The sequence below is a fragment of the Argiope bruennichi genome, chromosome 3 (genome assembly GCF_947563725.1).
Source record: "Argiope bruennichi chromosome 3, qqArgBrue1.1, whole genome shotgun sequence".
Lineage (NCBI taxonomy): Eukaryota > Metazoa > Arthropoda > Arachnida > Araneae > Araneidae > Argiope > Argiope bruennichi.
Window position 1 is genome coordinate 73737321 of NC_079153.1, and position 21216 is coordinate 73758536.

General features: G+C 29.1%; 1 protein-coding gene across 14 annotated transcripts in view; it reads left to right on the forward strand.

Moving 5' to 3' along the window:
* Nucleotides 1–21216, forward strand: part of LOC129962641 (disks large 1 tumor suppressor protein-like) — a 402450-nt gene that overhangs the window by 319847 nt on the left and 61387 nt on the right. For 12 of the 14 annotated variants that reach the window (XM_056076505.1, XM_056076514.1, XM_056076510.1 and 9 more), the window contains 4 exons: nucleotides 2092–2181; nucleotides 6953–7037; nucleotides 15597–15753; nucleotides 20229–20331. In XM_056076505.1, the coding sequence (XP_055932480.1) occupies nucleotides 2092–2181; nucleotides 6953–7037; nucleotides 15597–15753; nucleotides 20229–20331 (435 nt within the window). The remainder of the gene's footprint in view (nucleotides 1–2091; nucleotides 2182–6952; nucleotides 7038–15596; nucleotides 15754–20228; nucleotides 20332–21216) is intronic. The other 2 variants (XM_056076509.1, XM_056076513.1) reach the window with 2 other exon arrangements.

Here is a 21216-nt window from a genome sequence, read left to right on the forward strand (position 1 = left end):
CTAAAATTCTATTGAGCTACCTTAATAGCTCAAAAATATATTAAATCTATAGTTAAGTGTCATTTATATTCAAAAGTGGTAAATATGTTTACCATTGCCCGTCCACGATATAAGGGTTTTCGTAGAGACATTAAGCTCAAACATTTGTCATTAAATTTTAACTCCTGTAAAAATTTTCATAAATGCAACATCACTGTGTTGTGTTCTTTATATCTAAGATATTCTAATATTTAATTATTATTATTTTTTATTGAATTCATTTAATTTAAATTCAACATTCATTTTTAAAAATAAACAAAAACTGCTGATGTAGTTGGAATTTCTTGAAATTCGGAATCTTCCTGTTAATGATTTTATGCATATTTTGACTTTATTTTTGATATATTCGGTATTTTAATATTATAATTTACAACATTTGCGTTTATTTCTTAACACAAGACGTGGCTAAATTTTATTAATAAAATTGAATCAGATTGGAACAGTTTTATTTTTAGGCAGTGAGGCAATCTATCTATCCATCCAGCCTAACAAATGCAAAATGAGCTTCAAGCTTTAATGTAAGACATTACTGAATTTGAATTGCAAACAATTCCATGATTTAAAACAAAAAAAACTGTATAAAGTTGTTTTAAGTTACCTATTTACCATTGAATAGTCGATGATATTTTTTTACTCTTCACTTTCAGTGGTAAGTCTGCTTAGCACTTTCAGGTTCCCTTGATTTTTATTTGTCAATTCTCCGGAATTAGGCCTTATGAAGAGTTAAAGAAGTACCGTGAATTATATTTTATGAATTTCATAATATTTATACTGCTGTGAAAATATCAATATTAGGGATAATACGCACCAAAACGCGGTTCAACATAATCATTATTTCTCAATAGTTATTCATGTAATATGTATTAATACATTCTGCTTATCATTTTCTTGTTTAAATATTGGCCACAACGCTCAGTGTTCTTATATTTACTACTCAGTTAAAGGAAACCGATAAATCCAAGACAGGAAAGATAAACACAGAACTGAATAGATCAAACGTAAACGAAGGTTTAATTTTGTTTACTTTATCTGCATAGAGGAGAATTGGCAGCGAAATGGAAAGGGCAAGGAAGTAAAGTATTGTTGCTAAAAACGATGTATGGTTTTTTCTGCTTCTTTAAACCGCTCTGCGCTGTTTCATAATAAGAAGTAATCCAATGTGATTTATTTTTGCAAACATTTTTAAAAATTCTTAAGTGACTTGGGACATAAGCATTACCTTGTTTATACTGCGTTTTGTTTCTTTCCAACTGTGAAGATATTGTTTTACAAAATTTTTCGCCTTATCCTATTTTATTTCGACATTATTTTTCCTGTAATTTACTTTTTTTTCATGGTTTCCCTGTGCCATTTTCTACGTGTTTGATCTTCATCAAATTGAACCATGATGTTTTCAAATAAAAAGAAATAATATTTATTAGCATTCAATATTATACGAGGACGTTCTATTTTAATAATAAATTATGAAAACCAACTTTGACCGTCTTTGAAGAATTTAGCATCTATCTATCCAAAACGTAGTTAATATTTTATTGACATTTTGATACTAACTTCCTATAGCTGACAATTTGAAACACAATACAATTATAAAGTGATTTAACTTTTAAAAATCATAAAGTGATCTATTCTTAAAAAATGATGCATAATTCGAAGGATTCCTTTAAAATTTCATTTCATATATATATATATATATGCATGAATGCTTCTTTAAATATCATCATTTAGCACAGATGCATTATTTCAGAAGAACCATTCTTTACTTCGTAAATCAGATTCCAACAGATAAAATTGCTGGATAAATAATTATTGAAAAAAAGATATTGCTCCTAATTAATTTCGTAATTTTTCATTAGTAATTCTTTTACTGATAGTTTATGCAGTCAGTATATATATATATATATATATATTCATTTTTTTTTGCTTTAATTTGTTTATTTTTATATTAATATATTATTTACAGTAAATTATGATTTTCCTGATTTTGTTTATTTTTATTTTATGCTTCTTTGTTTTGTTTTGTTTTTCTTTTTATTTTCCAATTCTTTCCCCGAGAAGAAACAGCCCCCGTTAAGGAAAAACCGCCAGAAATCAAAGAGATTCCACCAAAAACGCCAACAATGGATTCTCCGGACATAACGCCTGGTAAGCCTACTTGAACGATGAAAAGTCCATCTAACATATAGTATTTTAGACATAATTTCAAATAAAACACAAAGAAGAAAACTTTTTGAAATTTATATACATATATATGTATAAGAGGAATAAAGAGAAATCAATCCATAGTTTCCATTTTATATTCTTAATGCATTGGATGTTGTAAAAGAAATATTTAAACTTTAAAACAGTATAATATTTATTAACTCCTATTTGCATTACTAAACTATACTTGAAATGAATCATAATGTATTTAGTTCATTTCATGAATAAAGATGGTAGGCAATTTCTTCCCGTATGTTGTTTAACATTTTCTGAAGTAATTGAAGCAGGAATTGCTATAAACATGGTTCATGGTAAAATAGGGAAAGTTAATTGGTAGAGGAGATACATGCAAGCCCCTCTCCCACATAAGTAGGGAAGTATATATGTGCGAGAGTATATATATATATATATATATATATATATATATATATATATATAAATATGGGGGAGTACGTATACTATATGTATTCACGTCCCATATATAAAATATCACGAGACTAACTTCTCCCTTCTCCAGTTTTCTTAGGTCTGCACACAAAAGAATCCCCTAGTAGCCCTGAGCATTTACTTCAGACACTTTTTAATATCCTTACAGACTGTGGTGACCTGTACATGGTGTTTTTAAGGCATCTGTAAGATGTCATATATTGCATAGCAATGTTCTTTTTATCATATCTTAAATTTTGATTTTTCCTCAATCTCGAATAAATTTTCAATCAATGAAAAATAATGAAAATTTGACCTAAATGTTAGTAAGTTTTAACAAAGAAATAACTAATAATTGATTTCAAATCGAAACTTCAAAATAAATACATTTTTTAATTCCTTACACCCGTTTATAAAGATCTACTCACCTGCGACTGAGCGACAAAAAATTCTGAGCTTTAAGAATAAAAGAATTATCGATGTACGATTGTCGTTTTCGCATTTATTTCTGAAAAAAATATACAATTTTTATTTGATTTCTATTTTTCAATGATATTTTTTTTATTTTTATTTAAATTACAAGTTTATTGAAAAAAAAACTCTACCGTAGAAAAACATTTAACACCCCGCTTTTACAATGTCTGAAAATTAAGGAGTTATATATTCGGGAAAATTCCTTTTTCTTACTGCAAACGATTTTAGAGGAACATAGCATTTTGTTACTTCCCTTACACATCAGCCTAGATTAATACTACCTTTCAATTTGCTATTGGGCATCCATGATCGTTGAAATCAGTCCTATCTAGAAGAAAGAGTTTCAGAACATTTCTCTACAAGAAATGTTCTGAAACTTTTCATGGCTTAAGATATCAAATGTAAAATTAGATAAATTAGCGATCATATTTATATATTGAAAAAGTTGGAGTGCTTTAGTTCCGCATCGTCCATACACGAACTTTTTGCTTCCTCCTCCTGCTTACAAAGACGATGATCTCAAATTAATGATACTATTAATTCATTCAAACATTTTTTCTGATAGACAGGTTAACTGAAGAATTTTCTGATGAAAAAAGATGAAAAACGAAAGAGTTTTTCTCGTGATCTTGAGAAATCAAAATTGAATTTAATACAGAAAAAACTTTGAACTATTATTTTAAACTCTCATTTTGGCAAAATATTAAAGATTTCCTGTTCCGTTGTCGCCATTTTTTGCTATTAGCGATTTTAAGGAGAAGGTAAATGTAACATTTTATGGGCAAGGGCACATCTTTATTAGTTTTGAACTGAATCATTACCGTAAATTTCATCAATAATGTATAGAAAACAATTAAAATAGTATTACAATGTATAGATAATAATTAAAATAATATTACAAGGCATAGAAAACAATTACAATATTACAATGCATAAAAATTACAATATTACAATGCATAAAGACAATTACAATATTACAATGCATAAAGACAATTACAATATTACAATGCATAAAGACAATTACAATATTACAATGCATAAAGACAATTACAATATTACAATGCATAAAGACAATTACAATATTACAATGCATAAAGACAATTACAATATTTCAATGCATACAAACAGTTACAATATTTCAATGCATGGAAAACAATTAAAAAATTACAATATTTCAATGTATAGAAAACAATTAAAAAATTACAATGTATAGAAAACAATTAAAATATTACAATATACAGAAAACAATTAAAATATTACAATATACAGAAAACAATTATATTCATTTTGATGCATTACTCTGTAATCTTTGAAATGAGCTCTAAATTCATGAATAAACTGCGTCCATATTTAAATGAATGTTTATAGTTGGACATGGAAATAACAAATTAAAAATTTCAATATGAGAAAAGATCTATATTGATTCTCAATTTCCGATAATTTATTAATTCCATCTTTTAAGAGTACGAATATAACAGATCATGTATAATATCAGAGATAAGAAAATAAACTATATATACGTATATATAAACTACCAAAAGAAATTTATATGTGTATATATATATATACTTCATATGGCATGCTTCACACACAAAAAAAGAATATTTAGCAAGATATTTGAATAATTAGTTTTATAAATAATCGAATATATAATATCAAAAAATTTTCCTAATTTTCTTCGAAACTTTTTAGACGAAAAAAAGAGTTTTAGTTTAAAGAACAACACTTGCTTAGAACTCTTAAACTCATATTAAAACCACGTTATTTAGGTCGATATTTTCGAAAAGATGTTCCATCCAGATGCTATAATACATGCAAACTGCCGGTATGGCTTAAAAATCGCTGGATTTAATAGCAGTGCTTAGAATTCAGAAACATAGCGGTAATTTCCCTCCAAGCGAGATACAAACTTCTTTATTTATATGCAGCAATACTTTCTTATTAGTGAAATATTATGCATAAAAACCAAGTTTTCTGGTGGGAAAATGTCTGAAATTTCGTAGCTAGTAAACATGTGTTTCATAAGCATTTATTAACTGTTCATAATCTTCATCAGAAAAATAGAATATTGTAAATATTTGAGGAGATATTTTCTCATACTTCTTGCAATCTAAAAATATGTTTGCTTATATGTTGAAATAGTAACTTTTTAAAAAATAATATCGTGAAATGGTTTCATCATTTTATATTTTTCATCTCTGCTAAGCAAACTTTAGCTAGATTAAAGTAATGTAAGCATCAAAAGATATTTTAAACAGCGTGTCATATTCTGCAACTAAGAAAGAAAAATATGAACTGCTCAAGTATAAAATCAATAAATGCTATATTTTTTTTCAATAAATAATTAATATGTTTTATGTTGAATATACTTATTACAATACATTTCAGGTTTTTTAACCTGTATTAGATTATAATTTTATTGTTCCATATCAAGTTTTTTACGCAAAAAAAATTAATATTTGAATACACTTATGTTATGAACTATTCATTTTTTTTAAATATTACTAGCTGATACTTGGCACGTTGCTGCCGAAAAAGAAATAATTTTGGAAATATCATTTCAAACAGCTATCTTGTTTAGTTAGGAATGATAGAATGATTTTTATTTTTTTGTCGGCAATAAATATATACACTGAATTTGAATGATATATAAAGGAGAAGTAAAAATAACATATATTATATTTTTTGACTTTATTATTCAAGTAGACTTTAGGACAGACAATATTTTGTTTTTCCATCTTCAGGATAAACAAATTTTTTGGCTGTTCGACTCTTGAGAATCCAACATAGCTCACGAGTCGGACAGCCAACATACAACTGGCCATGTGAAAAACTTGGATTTTCTAGGTTTAAAACAATAAGTTGGCAAAGTTTTATCGCCATCGGATGAATGCTATAGCAACGCATAAAATCCGAACAACCAAAAATTCATTTTTATGTATTAGATATAATAAATGCACTATGTCTATAATCTTCGCGCAAGTGCAAATAATAAGTTGGCAAAGTTTTATCGCAATCAGATGTTTGCTATAATAACGCATAAAATACGAACAAACAAAAATTCATTTTTATATATTAGATTTTTAATGCTCCATCTGGGAACATATCTCCATGTTAATTCATTCTACTAAAAAAAAAACGATGAGTTATAATGATTACAATAAACCAAACTTTATAATGAATTTATTTTACGAAAAATATAAATAATATTACAATAGCTTAATTGAATATTGAATGCTGCTATTCATCGGAAAAAGTGATGGATAGACGTGTATTTATCTGTTGCAAGTGGAACAGTTTATCATTTTAATATCTTTGCTATTGTAGAATCTCATATATAGATTTATTGACAGTGAAAAGTCATGTGCAGAAATACTTGTATTTCATCATAAATTTTGATTTATTTTCCCTTACTTTCTAATTTTCTTCCATTAATTATCTTATTACTGTAAAAAATTAAATTGTTTTTATTTATCACTTAATTCTTAATTTGTTTTATTTTGCTGTTAAATCCAGGAGCAATTGTCAAGGACAGTGACCAAATAGTGAAATATTTTTAATTATTTTAAAATATGACAGTAGAAATTACTTACAGTATCCACCGCTGATTTTCAAAATGAAATATTATTTGTGTCTTTAGGCAAGATTTTCATGATAAAATTAAATAACTAAATAAAATAAAACTAAAATTCAGATATAATAAATAATCAGAATAAAACTGAAATTCAGATATAATTATAATAAATGGTTAGCAATTCAAAACGATTGGACAGATTTTTCTTATGCCATTCTATATAACTTTTTTTCATTCCAGTGAGTATGCCGATGTCGAAATATGGGAGTGACACTTTGATGAACACCATCCTCCCAAAGGTTGCTACAGATGAGAACTTTACGAGGTGAGTATCATTTCTTCTTTTTCACAAACTAAAGCATACAATACTATCGCTTGAAAATTAATTTAAAATGAGCTCGTAGAGAATAAAGATAGCTTATTGGGTAGTAGTACAATAACACAACTGAAGTCTAATTCAACTAATATCATTTTATGTACTTGGTGAAATGTTCTTGAACGCTCCACCAGGGTGGGGGGAGTATTTTTATAAATGAGATCAACAAAAAAATTTTTAAAACAGTAATGGACAACAAAAAATAAAATACAACAATTCGAACTTCAGCCTCTTTGAATAGAATACCAAGCATTTGGCTAAAATTTAGGTAATTCAATATTTTTATAAAATAACTTGAAAACCTTGATGTTGTCATTGCACTACAATTCCAACATGGTCCTTTTTAGTCAATTATCCACAATATCTTTTAGAGGAGAACATGATTACAGTATAAGCTCTTTCTACTGGAGTCGAGAAATCACAAATTTATTTTCTTTAATTTATATTTATTAAAATAAATTTTTTCTAGGTCCATACAATTTTTTTTACTGCTGTAATGAAATTGCCATAAAGATAATTATAATGACGAGTCGACTCAATACATTTGAATTCCAGAGTTTAAAATTTAATGTAGAATTTTTTTATATATTTTTTGTATCGTTTTCCAATTGTTTTTGGCATACATTTGTCGATTATAAAATTATCGACCAAGTATATGCCAAACAAGTATTATCATTCCTTTGAAACTTGAGTTGCAATTTCGACATAATTTTCTGAGTATTTAATTTTTTTTTCAAGTGAATACTTTTTTTAAGCACGTATCCTTTTATTTTTATACACGCGAAAAAAAGTGGTAGATAAAATGTACTCATTTAAATGAAAAGAAAAAATAGTCACACAACGTAAAAAAGAAATTTAGATCAATGGGATCAAAGAAGAGAGCTTAATTTACAAAATGAGGGTCATTAAAGCGAATTCTCTGTGATGTATAGCGCATTTAAATCTCTTAATTACATTATTGAATATTTTGGATTTTTTTTTTTTTCTCATTTAGAAAAATACCCGAATTCTCTCTTTTTATCTTTAAAATTTTATTCTAAATTTTAATCACCATCTCATTAAAAATTCTGAAGTGAAGATTCTTGAGAAATAAAAATAAGTCATTAACAAACTAAAAATTTCACTATTTAATATAACATACTACCACCTTCTGTTTCTTCATCTCTCGAATGTGAAATAAAATTGGTGGTCTCTAGATGGCAAACTGAATAATATATTAAAAGCATTTGGGATGTTTTTTTTTGAAACTGAAAATTATAGAACTGATATACAACTGTTTTTGTTGTTAAAAAACAATTCCCTTCTTTCCCTGGTTGTTTAAAACAGTTGAATGTTTGCCTTATCCTTTTGATCTTGCAAGGAAACTGTTTTGAAGTTGTTTAATTATAATTCTCGAGCAAGTGGCATTGGCAAATCTTTTATGTTCTTATCCAAACTTTAATATCTGTTTGTTATTAAAAGCTTTTGATTCATAACCAAATTATTAAGATAATTTGATACTTTTTGAATAAGATAAGTGCAATGCCAAGATGCCTTATAAGAACAATATATTGATATTGATAGTCTTTTTGAAATATATGATTGCTTTAGAGCCATTTCGTTTTTCATTGATAGTCAACTTAGATCGAAGAGAAAATTTAAATGGTGTTATGACTATACCTTGGTTGCAGAAGGGGTTTAAGAAAATTGTAGGGAACATTCTTGTTCAGGATCGAGCAGGAACGGTCATCAGCAAATCGATAACCTCAAATTTTCTGTCTATTGGAAATAAATGGTGCTTTATCGGAAGAGAATGTAAATGACTGTTACCCAAGAGTTCTTCATGACAATTCCTATATTTTTTCTTCAAATCTTGTTTTAAATATTTAGAGTTAACATTTTGTATTAAATCCAATTAATATAAGAGAGTTATAAGATTTTTTAGATGCAGGATGTAGAGTCGATTCCTTTTTTTTTCAATATTTTAATGGTCTATAACCCAAACAAATAAAAACAATGGTTGTTTTATTGACTAAAATATACATTACTTACAGCTGATTTGACCTATTTAATTAATTCATATTAATTAATGCTATATGCTTTTAGGATTTTAAAATCAATGTTATTACATATGATTTTATATGATTTTTGTAAGATCCAATTAAAGCTTTTTTTATTCACAGACAAAGTTTCTTTAAAAAATGATTTTTGCTTGTTATATGATTTTAATTTTAATTTGAAGAATTCTCTGGGTTTGTTGACGTACTCACTATGAAGCGTTTCCGAATGTCGTTTAAGTTTATTAGGTTTCATGCTGTCTGCGGCCTACATTTTTGAGCAAATGATACACAGGGGCCTTTCTTCTTCATTTACTTCAGTACTGGTAAACCCAAACTTTAAGTATTCTTGAGAGTATTTCTTTGATTTTATTTTCGGAACCCCGCTCGTTTGTGTACTTGTTGATGCTTGACGATCGTCTAATGCTTGCTTACTTCTGCTTAAAAATTTATTCATGAATTTGCATAAATCTGCTGCCGCGAATATTTTATATGGTGAATTGTAATTAACGCGAAAACATATATAACATACACATTCACGATGGATTCGATAGCGATAAAAGGATCGACTCGAATAAGACTGGCTGGAATTGAAACTTGCGTTATCGAAAATTTTCCTTCTTATAAGAAAACATTTGCTCCGCGCATACTCGAGACGGCGTCGGTCGTGTGGATTCCCTTCCACAAACATTCCTATTTTTTTCTCTTTTGTTTTGTCATGCTTCTGTTTTATTTCTTTTATTATTCGAAAAAAAGGATTCCCAGTTTCTAAATTTAGCTCACCCCGGCTAGGTTAATTTTTATTAACGAATTTTTCTACTTTCATATTCGTTTAACGTTATCTCCCTGTTTGGTTTTCATTTCAAATATAATATTTAAATTTTCTCCGCTTTCATTCGCTTCATCTCTTCATCGCCCGCTTGTCCAAAATACAAGATGTGGTTTCTCGCCAACGTTGGCTCACTTTTACTCTTGTTTTGGCAGTTAGTTAAAAATAATTCAAAAACAGAATCCAAAATACTCAGTATGCATTAAGGTTGTATACATTTTATTGTAAGCGGGGGGCGCGATGAAAATTATGATTGAAAACTGGGCCACGAATACTGAAAGGTTTAGAAAAGCTGTATTACACTTTTCAAGTCAGAATGCATAAAGATTTTTCGGTAGAGCAGATATTCAAAATCTGGATTTTGAAAATAAGGGAAGTGTTATCAATTTTGTTACTATGCCCTCCCCCTCACTGACGGAAAATCTTTAAGGAAGTAATTAAAAGCTTCATATCACTACTCAATAATTCTACAATCAAAAATATCAAAAATTAAATGCCAAACAGATTTTTTTTCTCGTTTCTTAAATTATAATAAGTTTAATACTTGTTTCTTTTCTTTAATATTTTTCCCTAACAGAACGATGAGAGGGGAAAAAAATTTATTGCCTCTGTAAGAGCGAAAATATTCAGAAAACCTGTAGCATGCAAAAATAAAGTATACTAGAAGCATAATTTTTGATGTAGGGTACTAAAACTTGTGCATGTTGCATAACTCGTAAACACACATTTAACATTTCATTAACTTAAAATATCCATGTAAAACCAGCTCTTAAACTTTTCCTTTTCAAAAATTGCTCCATTTATCCCTATCAGCAGACACCCAACTGTAAAGAATGGTTTCTCCAAAATGGTTTTTGAAGTATTATGCAAATATTTTTGCTGGTGATGTGGTAAAAAATGGTTCTTGCAGATGGAACAGCGCCATAAATCCGCGTAACGAAGTGAATTCGCTAGAAAATGTAAATGCAAAATCCATCAAACTCTCGTTTGCGGCGCTCAGCAAATGGTTGAAACATCGAACAGCCTAGCCTCTTTTAAAAAGGCGTTAAAGCATTTGTATTTTTATTCGCGATTTCGGTTCGTAACGTGCTAAAATTCCTATCACGATTTTGTTACTTTCACCTTTGGAAAATCTTTCTGTTTGTGGTATGAGTCTATACGCATTTGAAGGTAATTTGTTGTTTTCAGCCCAGTTTTATTGACAGTAAAGATAAATTTCATGATTCGATATTTTTTTTCATTGACAAATATGCACACTTTAGAGGAGAAGGGGGCAATAGGTGTGGAGAGGGGGGTGCCAGCTCAGGTGTCGTCCTCGTCATCTGACCGCGGTTCTAAATTACGAGGTCCGTCCCAAAATAGCCCTAGTGTTGCTTCAAACGGGACGTTAATATAACTAAACTAAACTTGCATCACACCAAACAGAGGATACTTAACTCCAACAAATGTAATATGTACCGTGCTATTATACTTTACACATTACATTTTATTACATTTTTTACCGCGCTTTATATACCATTTACCATTGGTATATTCAGTTTCGAAACGGCAACTCTCTGTCTCTGAACCAAGATTTTGATGCCAGATCGAGGCAAATCATAAACTTTCAAAACTAGAAAAGGAAATGCATAAGTTATCTGGCTTCAATAGCTTTTACTTGTCTGTTCACTGAACTTATGAAATCTCATCATTATCGTAACAAAAAGTATAATATTTCCTCTATCCTTTTTACATATATTCCATATATGAAGTTATCTTTGTTGCAGTTACATATTTAAGTAATTTTTTCATACATTGTCTAATTATGATCTCAAAAACTCTTTTCATTTGGAAAATTTATGTGCGTATAACGCTTTGTCCATATTATTTTGGGTTCTAATTATACATACATAAATTTCAGTTTTATCTTTCAATGAAGGCCCTTCACTGTTTCGCTACATTTTAGGTTTTAAGAAACAAACAGAACAGAAATGAAACTGAAATTATCCAACCAATATCCACACTCCAACCCTGTGTTGTTCCTAGACATTCTACCATTATTCTTAGACATTTTCTTCCCATATTTTATTTTCAAATAAGAGAAAAATATCAGTTCTCCTCGCCTCTCTTATATTTTAAGATGGTTTTCTCCATAAAATGGAAAAATAAGGAGTGGAAAATCAATAAGCGACTCAGAAAATTTACGAATATCGAGAAAGAAAAAAAAACGATGTATGATCGATGCTTTATATCACAAAAACGAAATATTTAATCACTCTAATGGTTACTAATAAATATGGCCTAAAATAAAACGAAGTATAAATAAGAAACATATAAATGGTGCTTCACTGTACTTTTTTTATTTCATGAAATTATGCAACTAAACTCATTGGTCTTATATTGTCAATCATGTTAAGCCTAATAATTAAATATACTCTTGGGTTTTTTTTTTTTTATTTCAAAGCGCATGAAATTATCCAACTAAACTCATTAGTCCTATATAGTATGTTAAGGCTAGTAATTAAATATACTCTTGGTAAGTTAAATCATTGTATGTTAAATCTTCGAGGGGAAAAAAAAGAAGAAATTGTTGTAGAAAGGGACTGACTCGTTATTTCAAAACTGTTTTTGAACCTTAGAACAAATGATAATCAACTATCATCAATTTTCGTGATAATGATTATCATCAATTTATCGTCTAAGTAGTCTTCGTTTTTTTCTATATATTTCATTGCTTACACAAATAAATTTACAAATATTTCTGTATCTGTAAACAAACTCTTAGAAAAAAATAACGACTCAAAATCCAAAATGCTTTTTTGAATTAAAAAAAAAAACATACAAATTTCACTTCTATATAAATAGAATTAAAATGTCAGTTTTTTTTCGTTTTCTATCGAAATAATATTGAAAACTCCTGAATAGATCTTATTCAAACTTTTTTCAAATACTTTATAAAGGAGGTTTTAGAGAAAGTCATATAGAAATAATTAAATATTTTCTATTAATTAAAAACTATTTTTTATTATTATTTTTTTTTTTTTTGCGCCTGCGTAATTATGCGCCAGAAAACAACATAGTGGTATCTAAGATTTGTTTTGTAAATGGAATTCAAAGCAGCCAAAATGTAGGAAAATGGAATATTTAAAAAAAGACTTTACCTTATTGATACTAAAAATTGAAATGCATTACCTGATGAAATAGATACGAATTTGACCAATTGTACTTGACAAAGAGTTAATATATTTTATACCTGAAAGATTTTGTATTTTTTACGAATTTATTTTTATTTAGAAACTTGGCTAATAACATTTAACTTTTTTTATCAGCTTGTCTGCGCTCGACTAGGCGCATGTCTAATCGGAAATCCTGAATACAACATACCAAACTGATTATCGCATATCGAATCTGTCTTTTATCTGTCTCGAAAACAAAAACATAATTTCTTCCAGTTTTGAAATCTAATTCAGAGACAGATATAATTCTAAAATTGTTTTTCTGCGACTTAAAGAGATCTTAAGGGGTACAGAGGTTGAATATCTTGATGATTACAATATTTTCTTCTTGCATACATGATATATGAAAAACTAATGATCGATCAAGATTGTGTAGAAGAATTAAAGAAACTTCCTTCCAAAATTTGTTGAAAGGCGATTAAATATTCCGATGAGTATATTTTAATGAAACGAATCTCATAATGAATATTCATTAGATTATGTTATCAAAAGGAATGAGATAAATCCCCAAATAGCATAATTTCAATAAATTTCACATCGAACGCTGTACTCTATTTAGAACTGTCCTTTGAGATATGGAAGCTTATGTTTTGTCTGTTAAATATGTAGATTTTATTTTCTTTACTGTTCTGAATCCATGTTTATTCATTCTGAATTATTATATGTGCGTGTTATCTTGCTTATTTTCTTTCATTTACGTATTTTCACGATCATTACATTCCTTTTCTTTGTACTCTTTGCTCTTGGTTTGTTTTTAATGTTTCAAAGAAAAGTGTTTCTATATTTGAGAAAATTTCATATAAATGACAGCAGGAAATGAAATGTGTCATTTCAGAGGTCTTTGCATGCTATTTTCAACTGTTTCCTAAGGAAAATAAAAATTCTTTCTTTCTGTTTTTTAAGTTTTTGAGTATCATCATAACTAGAAAATTGGGTGATTTCGTTTTCATCCTGACAAATAAAGCCTCTTTTGAAATATCCTACGGACAATTTTCTCAGTATTGTTTATTCGAATTTTCTTATCATGGAAGATTTTAGACCGTGTTTCCTGCATATAGAGTAAACATTTCTGTCAAATTCAGATAAATATATACATTTTCCTTTCTTGCAAGAATAAATTTTCTATATATCATACATGACATTCGAGGAGATTTTCTTCTGTTACAAAAAAAAAAACTGTGATGTGAAAATTCTTTTGAAGAAAATGTATCGCATAAATGATATTTAAAGTTCTTTTAATTTTATTTTCCAGCGGCAAAGAATACATTATTTCATGGAAATATGTTATTCTTTGCAGTACATGACTTTTTAAGCAGTATACAAAATTAAAATAGGTTATATTTTATCTCAATTATGCTATTACGATTTTTCATTTTTTACAATATTTAGTATAAAATTGACTTAAGAAAAAGTAGTCTATAAGTTTATGATAATATACCATAATCTCAGGCTCTGTTCATCCTAAGATTATTATTATTTTTTATGAATCTTTCCGATAGGAAACATTTAAAAAAGATTCCTTATTTTCTATAGAAATTTTTTTAATTATTTTCTTATATCAAAGGTAGAGAAAACCATTACTTTGCTTTCAACTAAACATAAAGAACTGATAGAATTAAAATTATTTATTCAAACATCTTAAAAACTGCCTGAAGCAATATATGTAATCAAATGAAAAATATCTATATTTTTGTCTATGGAACACATCAAACAATCAAGTAAAGTAGCAGCACAAATTTGAATTTTGCAGGAAAATATGACAGTAATTGTTGTAATATTAGTTGTAGAAACGGCTAGGACAGTTTAAAGCTTAAACCTGGTTAAACACTGATTATTAATTAAAAGTTAGATTAAGTAATGTAAAGGCATAAAAGTGTAAGGTCAAAAATTAGATAAAGATATCAATGCTAAAGTTTGAGGCAACCTGTTATTAAATATTGCTGGATCAGGTTATTTATGCGAGTAAAAACACGCATATTGAGCCAGAATTGTGTGTGTGTGTGTGTGTGTGTGTGTGTGTGTGTGTGTGTGTGTGTGTGTGTGTGTGTGTGTGTGTGTGTGTGTGTGTGTGTGTGTGTGTGTGTGTGTGTGTGTGTGTGTGTGTGTGTGTGTGTGTGTGTGTGTGTGTGTGTGTGTGTGTGTGTGTGTGTGTGTGTGTGTGTGTGTGTGTGTGTGTGTGTGTGTGTGTGTGTTTCAAATTCAGCAATAAGTTTTTTGAAATAGTAACTTGGCAATGGATTACAATTAAAAGTATGTTCAGACTTCAATAACATATGTTTAAATAAAAATAAAGTAGCCGAAACTGGTCGCCAAATCTGAGTATAATCTATTTAAATAGTTTATAAGCAATAAAAAAAAATTGGATGCAATTTCAGGATTTCTCTGTGGTTGTATCTTAGTTTATAATTTTATATTTATTCGTTTTCAGGGAGCCCCGCAAAGTTATTCTTAACAAAGGCTCTACAGGCCTGGGCTTCAACATCGTGGGCGGCGAGGACGGGGAGGGCATCTTCATCTCTTTCATCCTGACGGGGGGACCAGCTGACATCAGCGGAGAGCTCAAGAGAGGAGACCAGATACTCTCAGTAAGTGGCAAACACAGATCGACCTTATTTAGAGAGTTAATTCGTAAATAAGCAACAAAATGAGTGTAAATATTAGATATATCTCTCATACGGGATGTACGGTTACAACTCATAATCTAAAATAGTCACAAGGGAATCGCTAGTGTCTATAAAATGCGATTTCCGAGAAAAATCTCATAAAATATGAAATCACTTTAAACTTTAGTCAAACTTATCGTAATAAATTTTTCGGAATCACCTGACTCTGCAGAATGTCTTTAGAGAAAATCTTAAAAAATGTACCTACCGATTCTATTTACAGTGTAACATATTGAGAACAAATTTTGAATTACAGAAGTATGCATAACTAATATCTAAAATTAATGGATTTATTTACATTGTTTATAAGTACAGTTTATACAGTTTCTACCCTACTCGTATCACTTTTTTTACATGAAGCAAAAGTGACTGCGTGGTTAGATAACAAGCATTTTTATCCTTGGTTTTTCTTGAAAGAAAATACTATCCAGTGCGTAAAAATATGCGCAGTAAAGAGTCAATGTTGACTAATTACAGAACATTTGTGATAGCAAAATGTTCTGATTGTTGGATGAATGCAAAATTTCGCTGCACCCTATGTATCCTGTCAAATATTTGCCGCACCATATTTTGATGACAGAATTTTATGTTTCGGTGACCAACAAATTCATCCGACGTAATCCAATGTATTTCTATATATAAAAAGATGTAAATGCAAGGTGTACGCATCAAATGTAAAACTGTGCCTGATTTGTAATAAGTCATCTAGCGTGAGATTTAACAGATTCCTGTTTACATAGTACGTGCTGCCATCTGCCGCATGTACAGTGACAGCAATTCGAACATTTGAAATGTTAATGCTTTGCTATTGTTTCCCTATCTATTATTGGTTTGTTTTCACTTTTATCCCCTTCATCTCTCTAGTTTCACCATTTTTCATGCCAAAAATGCCGTTCTACATCTATTTAATATTTTTTTTATTTCAAAAAAATAACTTTCGTTTAAACTTTTGAAATTTTGCTACTGGGATTGTAATTGCGTGAACATTATAACTATTTTAAAATCATAATACCTGCATTCAAAACTTTATTATATTTCCTTAAATGTTAGGTCAAATATAGGTCATATATCGATAGTTATATTTAAACAATAACCATTCAGTATTTAACATAACCTTCATTTGCCAACGTAATTCTAATTTTTCAATTCCTACTATTAGCTCACACGCACTCTATATGTATCTTGTTCAAATTTTCAATCATTAATAAAATACTTCTTATTCATACACTCAAGTTCAAATACATTTTTTTAAATTTGTAGAGTATGACACTTGATGTTAATACAGTTTTTTTTTTCAAATATTAATTAATTAATTAAATTTGTCCAGTAATTTCTATTTGGTCGCCAAATCGGTCACCATGCCACCAAATAATCGCCAAGTTTGTCGCCAACCTCTATTTTGCCACTTAATATTGTAATTCTGTCATATGTATAGACATATTTATATTAATTGTAATTATTTAACGAAAAGTAACTAAAATAAAAACATTTTGTTGATCTAAGTAGGAATTGACTTAAAAAATCTTTATATATATCATTTGTTAAAAAAGGAGATTAAGAAAAGTCTTCTTTCTAATAAATTCATCTTTTCTTAAATACAATTATTTTTTCTACAAATAAGATTCAGCCAATATTAATAATCATATAATCTATTAGGAAATATAAAATTTCTCTTTGTGTTCTTTATAAATGCATTTCTAAGGTGCATTTCAATTTTTTAGGGACACCAGTAAAAATGAAAATAAAAGCGTAAATAATAAATATTTGAAATTTATTTCTGAAACAAGTTAGATAAACAACAAAAATAAATATTGTAAGATAATTTAGATTAAACAAATAAATTTCAACTTTGAAATAACTAAACAAAAGAGTAGCACAAATTTTGTGTTTCAAATTTTTAGGGACAGTGGAATTAAAAGTTTCAAAACTTCAAATTAAACTTTTTTACCGTTCAATATTAGCACCATTTTTTCTGATGACATCATATATTCTGTTTGGCATGGAATATATTAGGTTCTGAAGAAGTGTTGGATCCAGAGAATACCACGCATCCATTATTACTTGTTGAAGTTGCATTTTCGAATGAAATTGGCGCCCTCCTTCATAAACTGTTCTTGCCAAAAGACCCCATAGATTTTCAATGGGGTTTAGATCGGGGCTTCTGGCTGGCCAATCCATAACTTTCACATTGTTATCTCTAAACCACTTTTTTGTTGATTTTGAGCTGTGGATAAATGCATTATCCTGTTGAAAAGTTCAATTTGGACCACATATTTCAGGTCCTGCATTAAGTAAATGTGTTTGTAACATTTCTTGGTATCGATCAGAATCCATTTTTTCATTCACAAATGCCAGTTCGCATGTACCATTGAAGCTAAAAGCTCACCAAATCATAACAGATCCACCGCCCACTTGCTTTTTGGAGAAAATTTCTGGTTCTTTTCTTAGATCATGCCAGTAATATCTCCAACCGTCTGGCCCATCTAGATTAAGCTTCTTCTCTTCGCTGAACATGACTTCTATCCACTCATCTTTGAAATGCATGTGTTCCTTTGCCCAGGATAAACGTTGTAATTTGTGTTGTTTGGCAAGTGGTGGTTTTCAAGCCTTTTTCGCATATTTCATGTTTTTATTTCTCTTGATTGACCTCCAAACAGTAGTGTAAGAACATCCCAGTTTCAATTCTTTTGTTACTTTTCGTACTGATGATTTTTCATTTACACATTTCTGAATAATTCTCCTGCGGGTACGTGAATCGAGCTTTGGCTTAGGTCCTCGCTTTTGAATGGCAGTTGATTTCCCGTTTAACTGCTTCACCTAATTTTCCACTGCACGTTTTGAACGTTTTATGAGGGCTGCAATATTTCTCAAAGACTTTTTTTCGTTGTAATGAGCTTTTATTTGGCCTTTTTCAAGATCTGATAACCATTTAACTTTAGCCATATTTCTTCGGCAAAAAATTAAGTACTAACGTGGACGTTTCCAATATAAGCTTTTTAAGTTATTAAAACAACTGGTAGTAAATAAAAATGAGCAATAATAAAGATTTAACTTGAATTTGTATACCATCTCATCTAGCTGCCCCTAAAAATCTGAAACACAAATTTGGCATTTTTTCTATTTTCTTCTTTTATTAGCATTGATATTTATTTAATTATTTTAGATTTTTTTTATTATATTTAATTTTTCATGTTTTTTAAAGAAGTTTTTACAGATATTAGGTAAAAATTATTCCGATTTTATGTTTTTATATGGTGTCCCTAAAAATTTGAAACACACCTTAAGTTACATGGTAGTAAAAAATGTAAATCTCATCTTAGTTAAATAGTATGTAATTTCAACAGACATTAATGTGTAAAAATTAAGACAGAAAAATAATTTATTATCATACAGCTATAAATTATAAATAGAAAAACGCTGTTTGCAATTATTACATTAAAAAGCTGACTCGGCAGAAAGGTAATTCTTGTGCAAATATCAGAACCGGAACATTACAGATGACTCGAAATGCATATTAGAAAGAAGGATAAAAATCGAATTTTTAGACAAGTGAAAGCGATATAGGCAATTTAAAAAGTCTGTGAGTAACTATCAAGACATCTTTATACGTGGCAGAATGATCAGGAGATTGAGAGAGACTAGAAGACCGACAAATGTTGCCGCTGAATTATGAATCGACAAAAGTGTTGTTTCACCAGCTTGTAAAATATTCCAGGGTACATATACGTTGTAAGAAAGATGGATAATGGATAGCTGAGGAAAGCAATGGCGATAGATGATTGTTATATCACCATGTTGGCCAAAAGATAAAACCAAACAATAGAAGGCATTCAACACTTACATACGGTAAACAGAGGTCATATGTCCTGATTTGCTTTGTTCATTCGATTGCTGTTCTATTCGTCCAGCATTCGGACGAACAGATAAGAGACCCAAATGATCATTGAGGAATGGGCACTCCTCTCTCAAGAGTTGCTGAATTGCTTCAAGAGCTAAGTAAACTATGCCAAGCAACCATTACAATTAGAAGAGACCATATTCCTTACTAAAGAAGAGGACGTATTATTCGATACATTTTTTTTTATTATTGTTGTTCTTATCATCCTTTTTTTACCACAGCTCTAACAATTAAGCCTTTTCCTACTTCATTGCCTAATATATGCATACGATTTATTATTATTATTTATTTATTTTCCTACTGAAAGGGGTTTTTTTTCCCTTTACATTCAACATTGGGCCTAGGTAGTATGAATTTCATACCTTTAATTTTGCTGAATTACAACAAAAACAGAATAGTTGCTTAAGTTTTACAAACTAACAAAAGACGTAGCATTAAATTTAAGACCAAGCCACAAATGCTAATTTTCGTTATTCTGAACTCGCCTTGTATTTTATAGGTGAACAGTGTTGATCTTCGGCATGCCACTCACGAGCAAGCGGCGGCAGCTCTCAAGGGAGCAGGACAGACAGTCACCATGGTTGTACAATACAGACCAGAAGGTAAGAAAGAGCGAGTTTCTTTTTCAAAGCTTTGCTCCCTACCGACTACCTTACATTTAAATCATAAATTGTTATAGAATTTTAAAGTCAGCTAAAATAATTTTCTCGTTATCTCAAATCGTCAAAAAAGACGTAGGTAAAAAAGGAAATAATAAAATGTAGTTTCATGTATTGAAAATAAATGCTAAGGTAAAGCAATATATTTTAGCATGAAAAATTGTACATTATATATTTAATCATTTTGAATATCTTTTTTGCGATAACATTGAATCCTTTCTTTTTTTATAATTTTTGCAAGACTTTTTTATATGATTAGTGCAAGAGTAAAAAATAATTTTCTCTGATAGAAATGTCGAACCTTATACTGCAATTCTAATTCCCTGATTACGATGATACTGATACTGATGATGTTGGTCTCAATGAAATGCTTTTAAAATATTATAAACAGAAGATGCTTTTCTCAATTTAAGTATAATTTTCAGATTTCTGTTAACAATTTTTATATTCATTACTGAGTTTGAATGCAGTTTTTTAAAATTCAAACTAAAAATAAGACTGTTTAAGAATCACCATGTATAAGAAAGACTATCCTTAAATGACAGATAAAATTTTTTGGAATTAAAGAAAGATAATATTATGCTGTTTTTTATTTTGTTACATTTAAATACTGCTACTTTGATAAGACTAAATGTTGGATATAAGTATCCTTTTCTTGTATTAAAAACTAAAGATAATGTTTATTTGCTGAAACTTTCGTGCCATGTTTGCCTATTCGGAACCTCAAAATCTAAAACATAGTGTTGGTTTGCTGTTTTCCTTAATAACTTCGCGAAACTTAACATACGCCTTTTCGGTAGTTAATATAAGTGTAATTTATCTACTGAC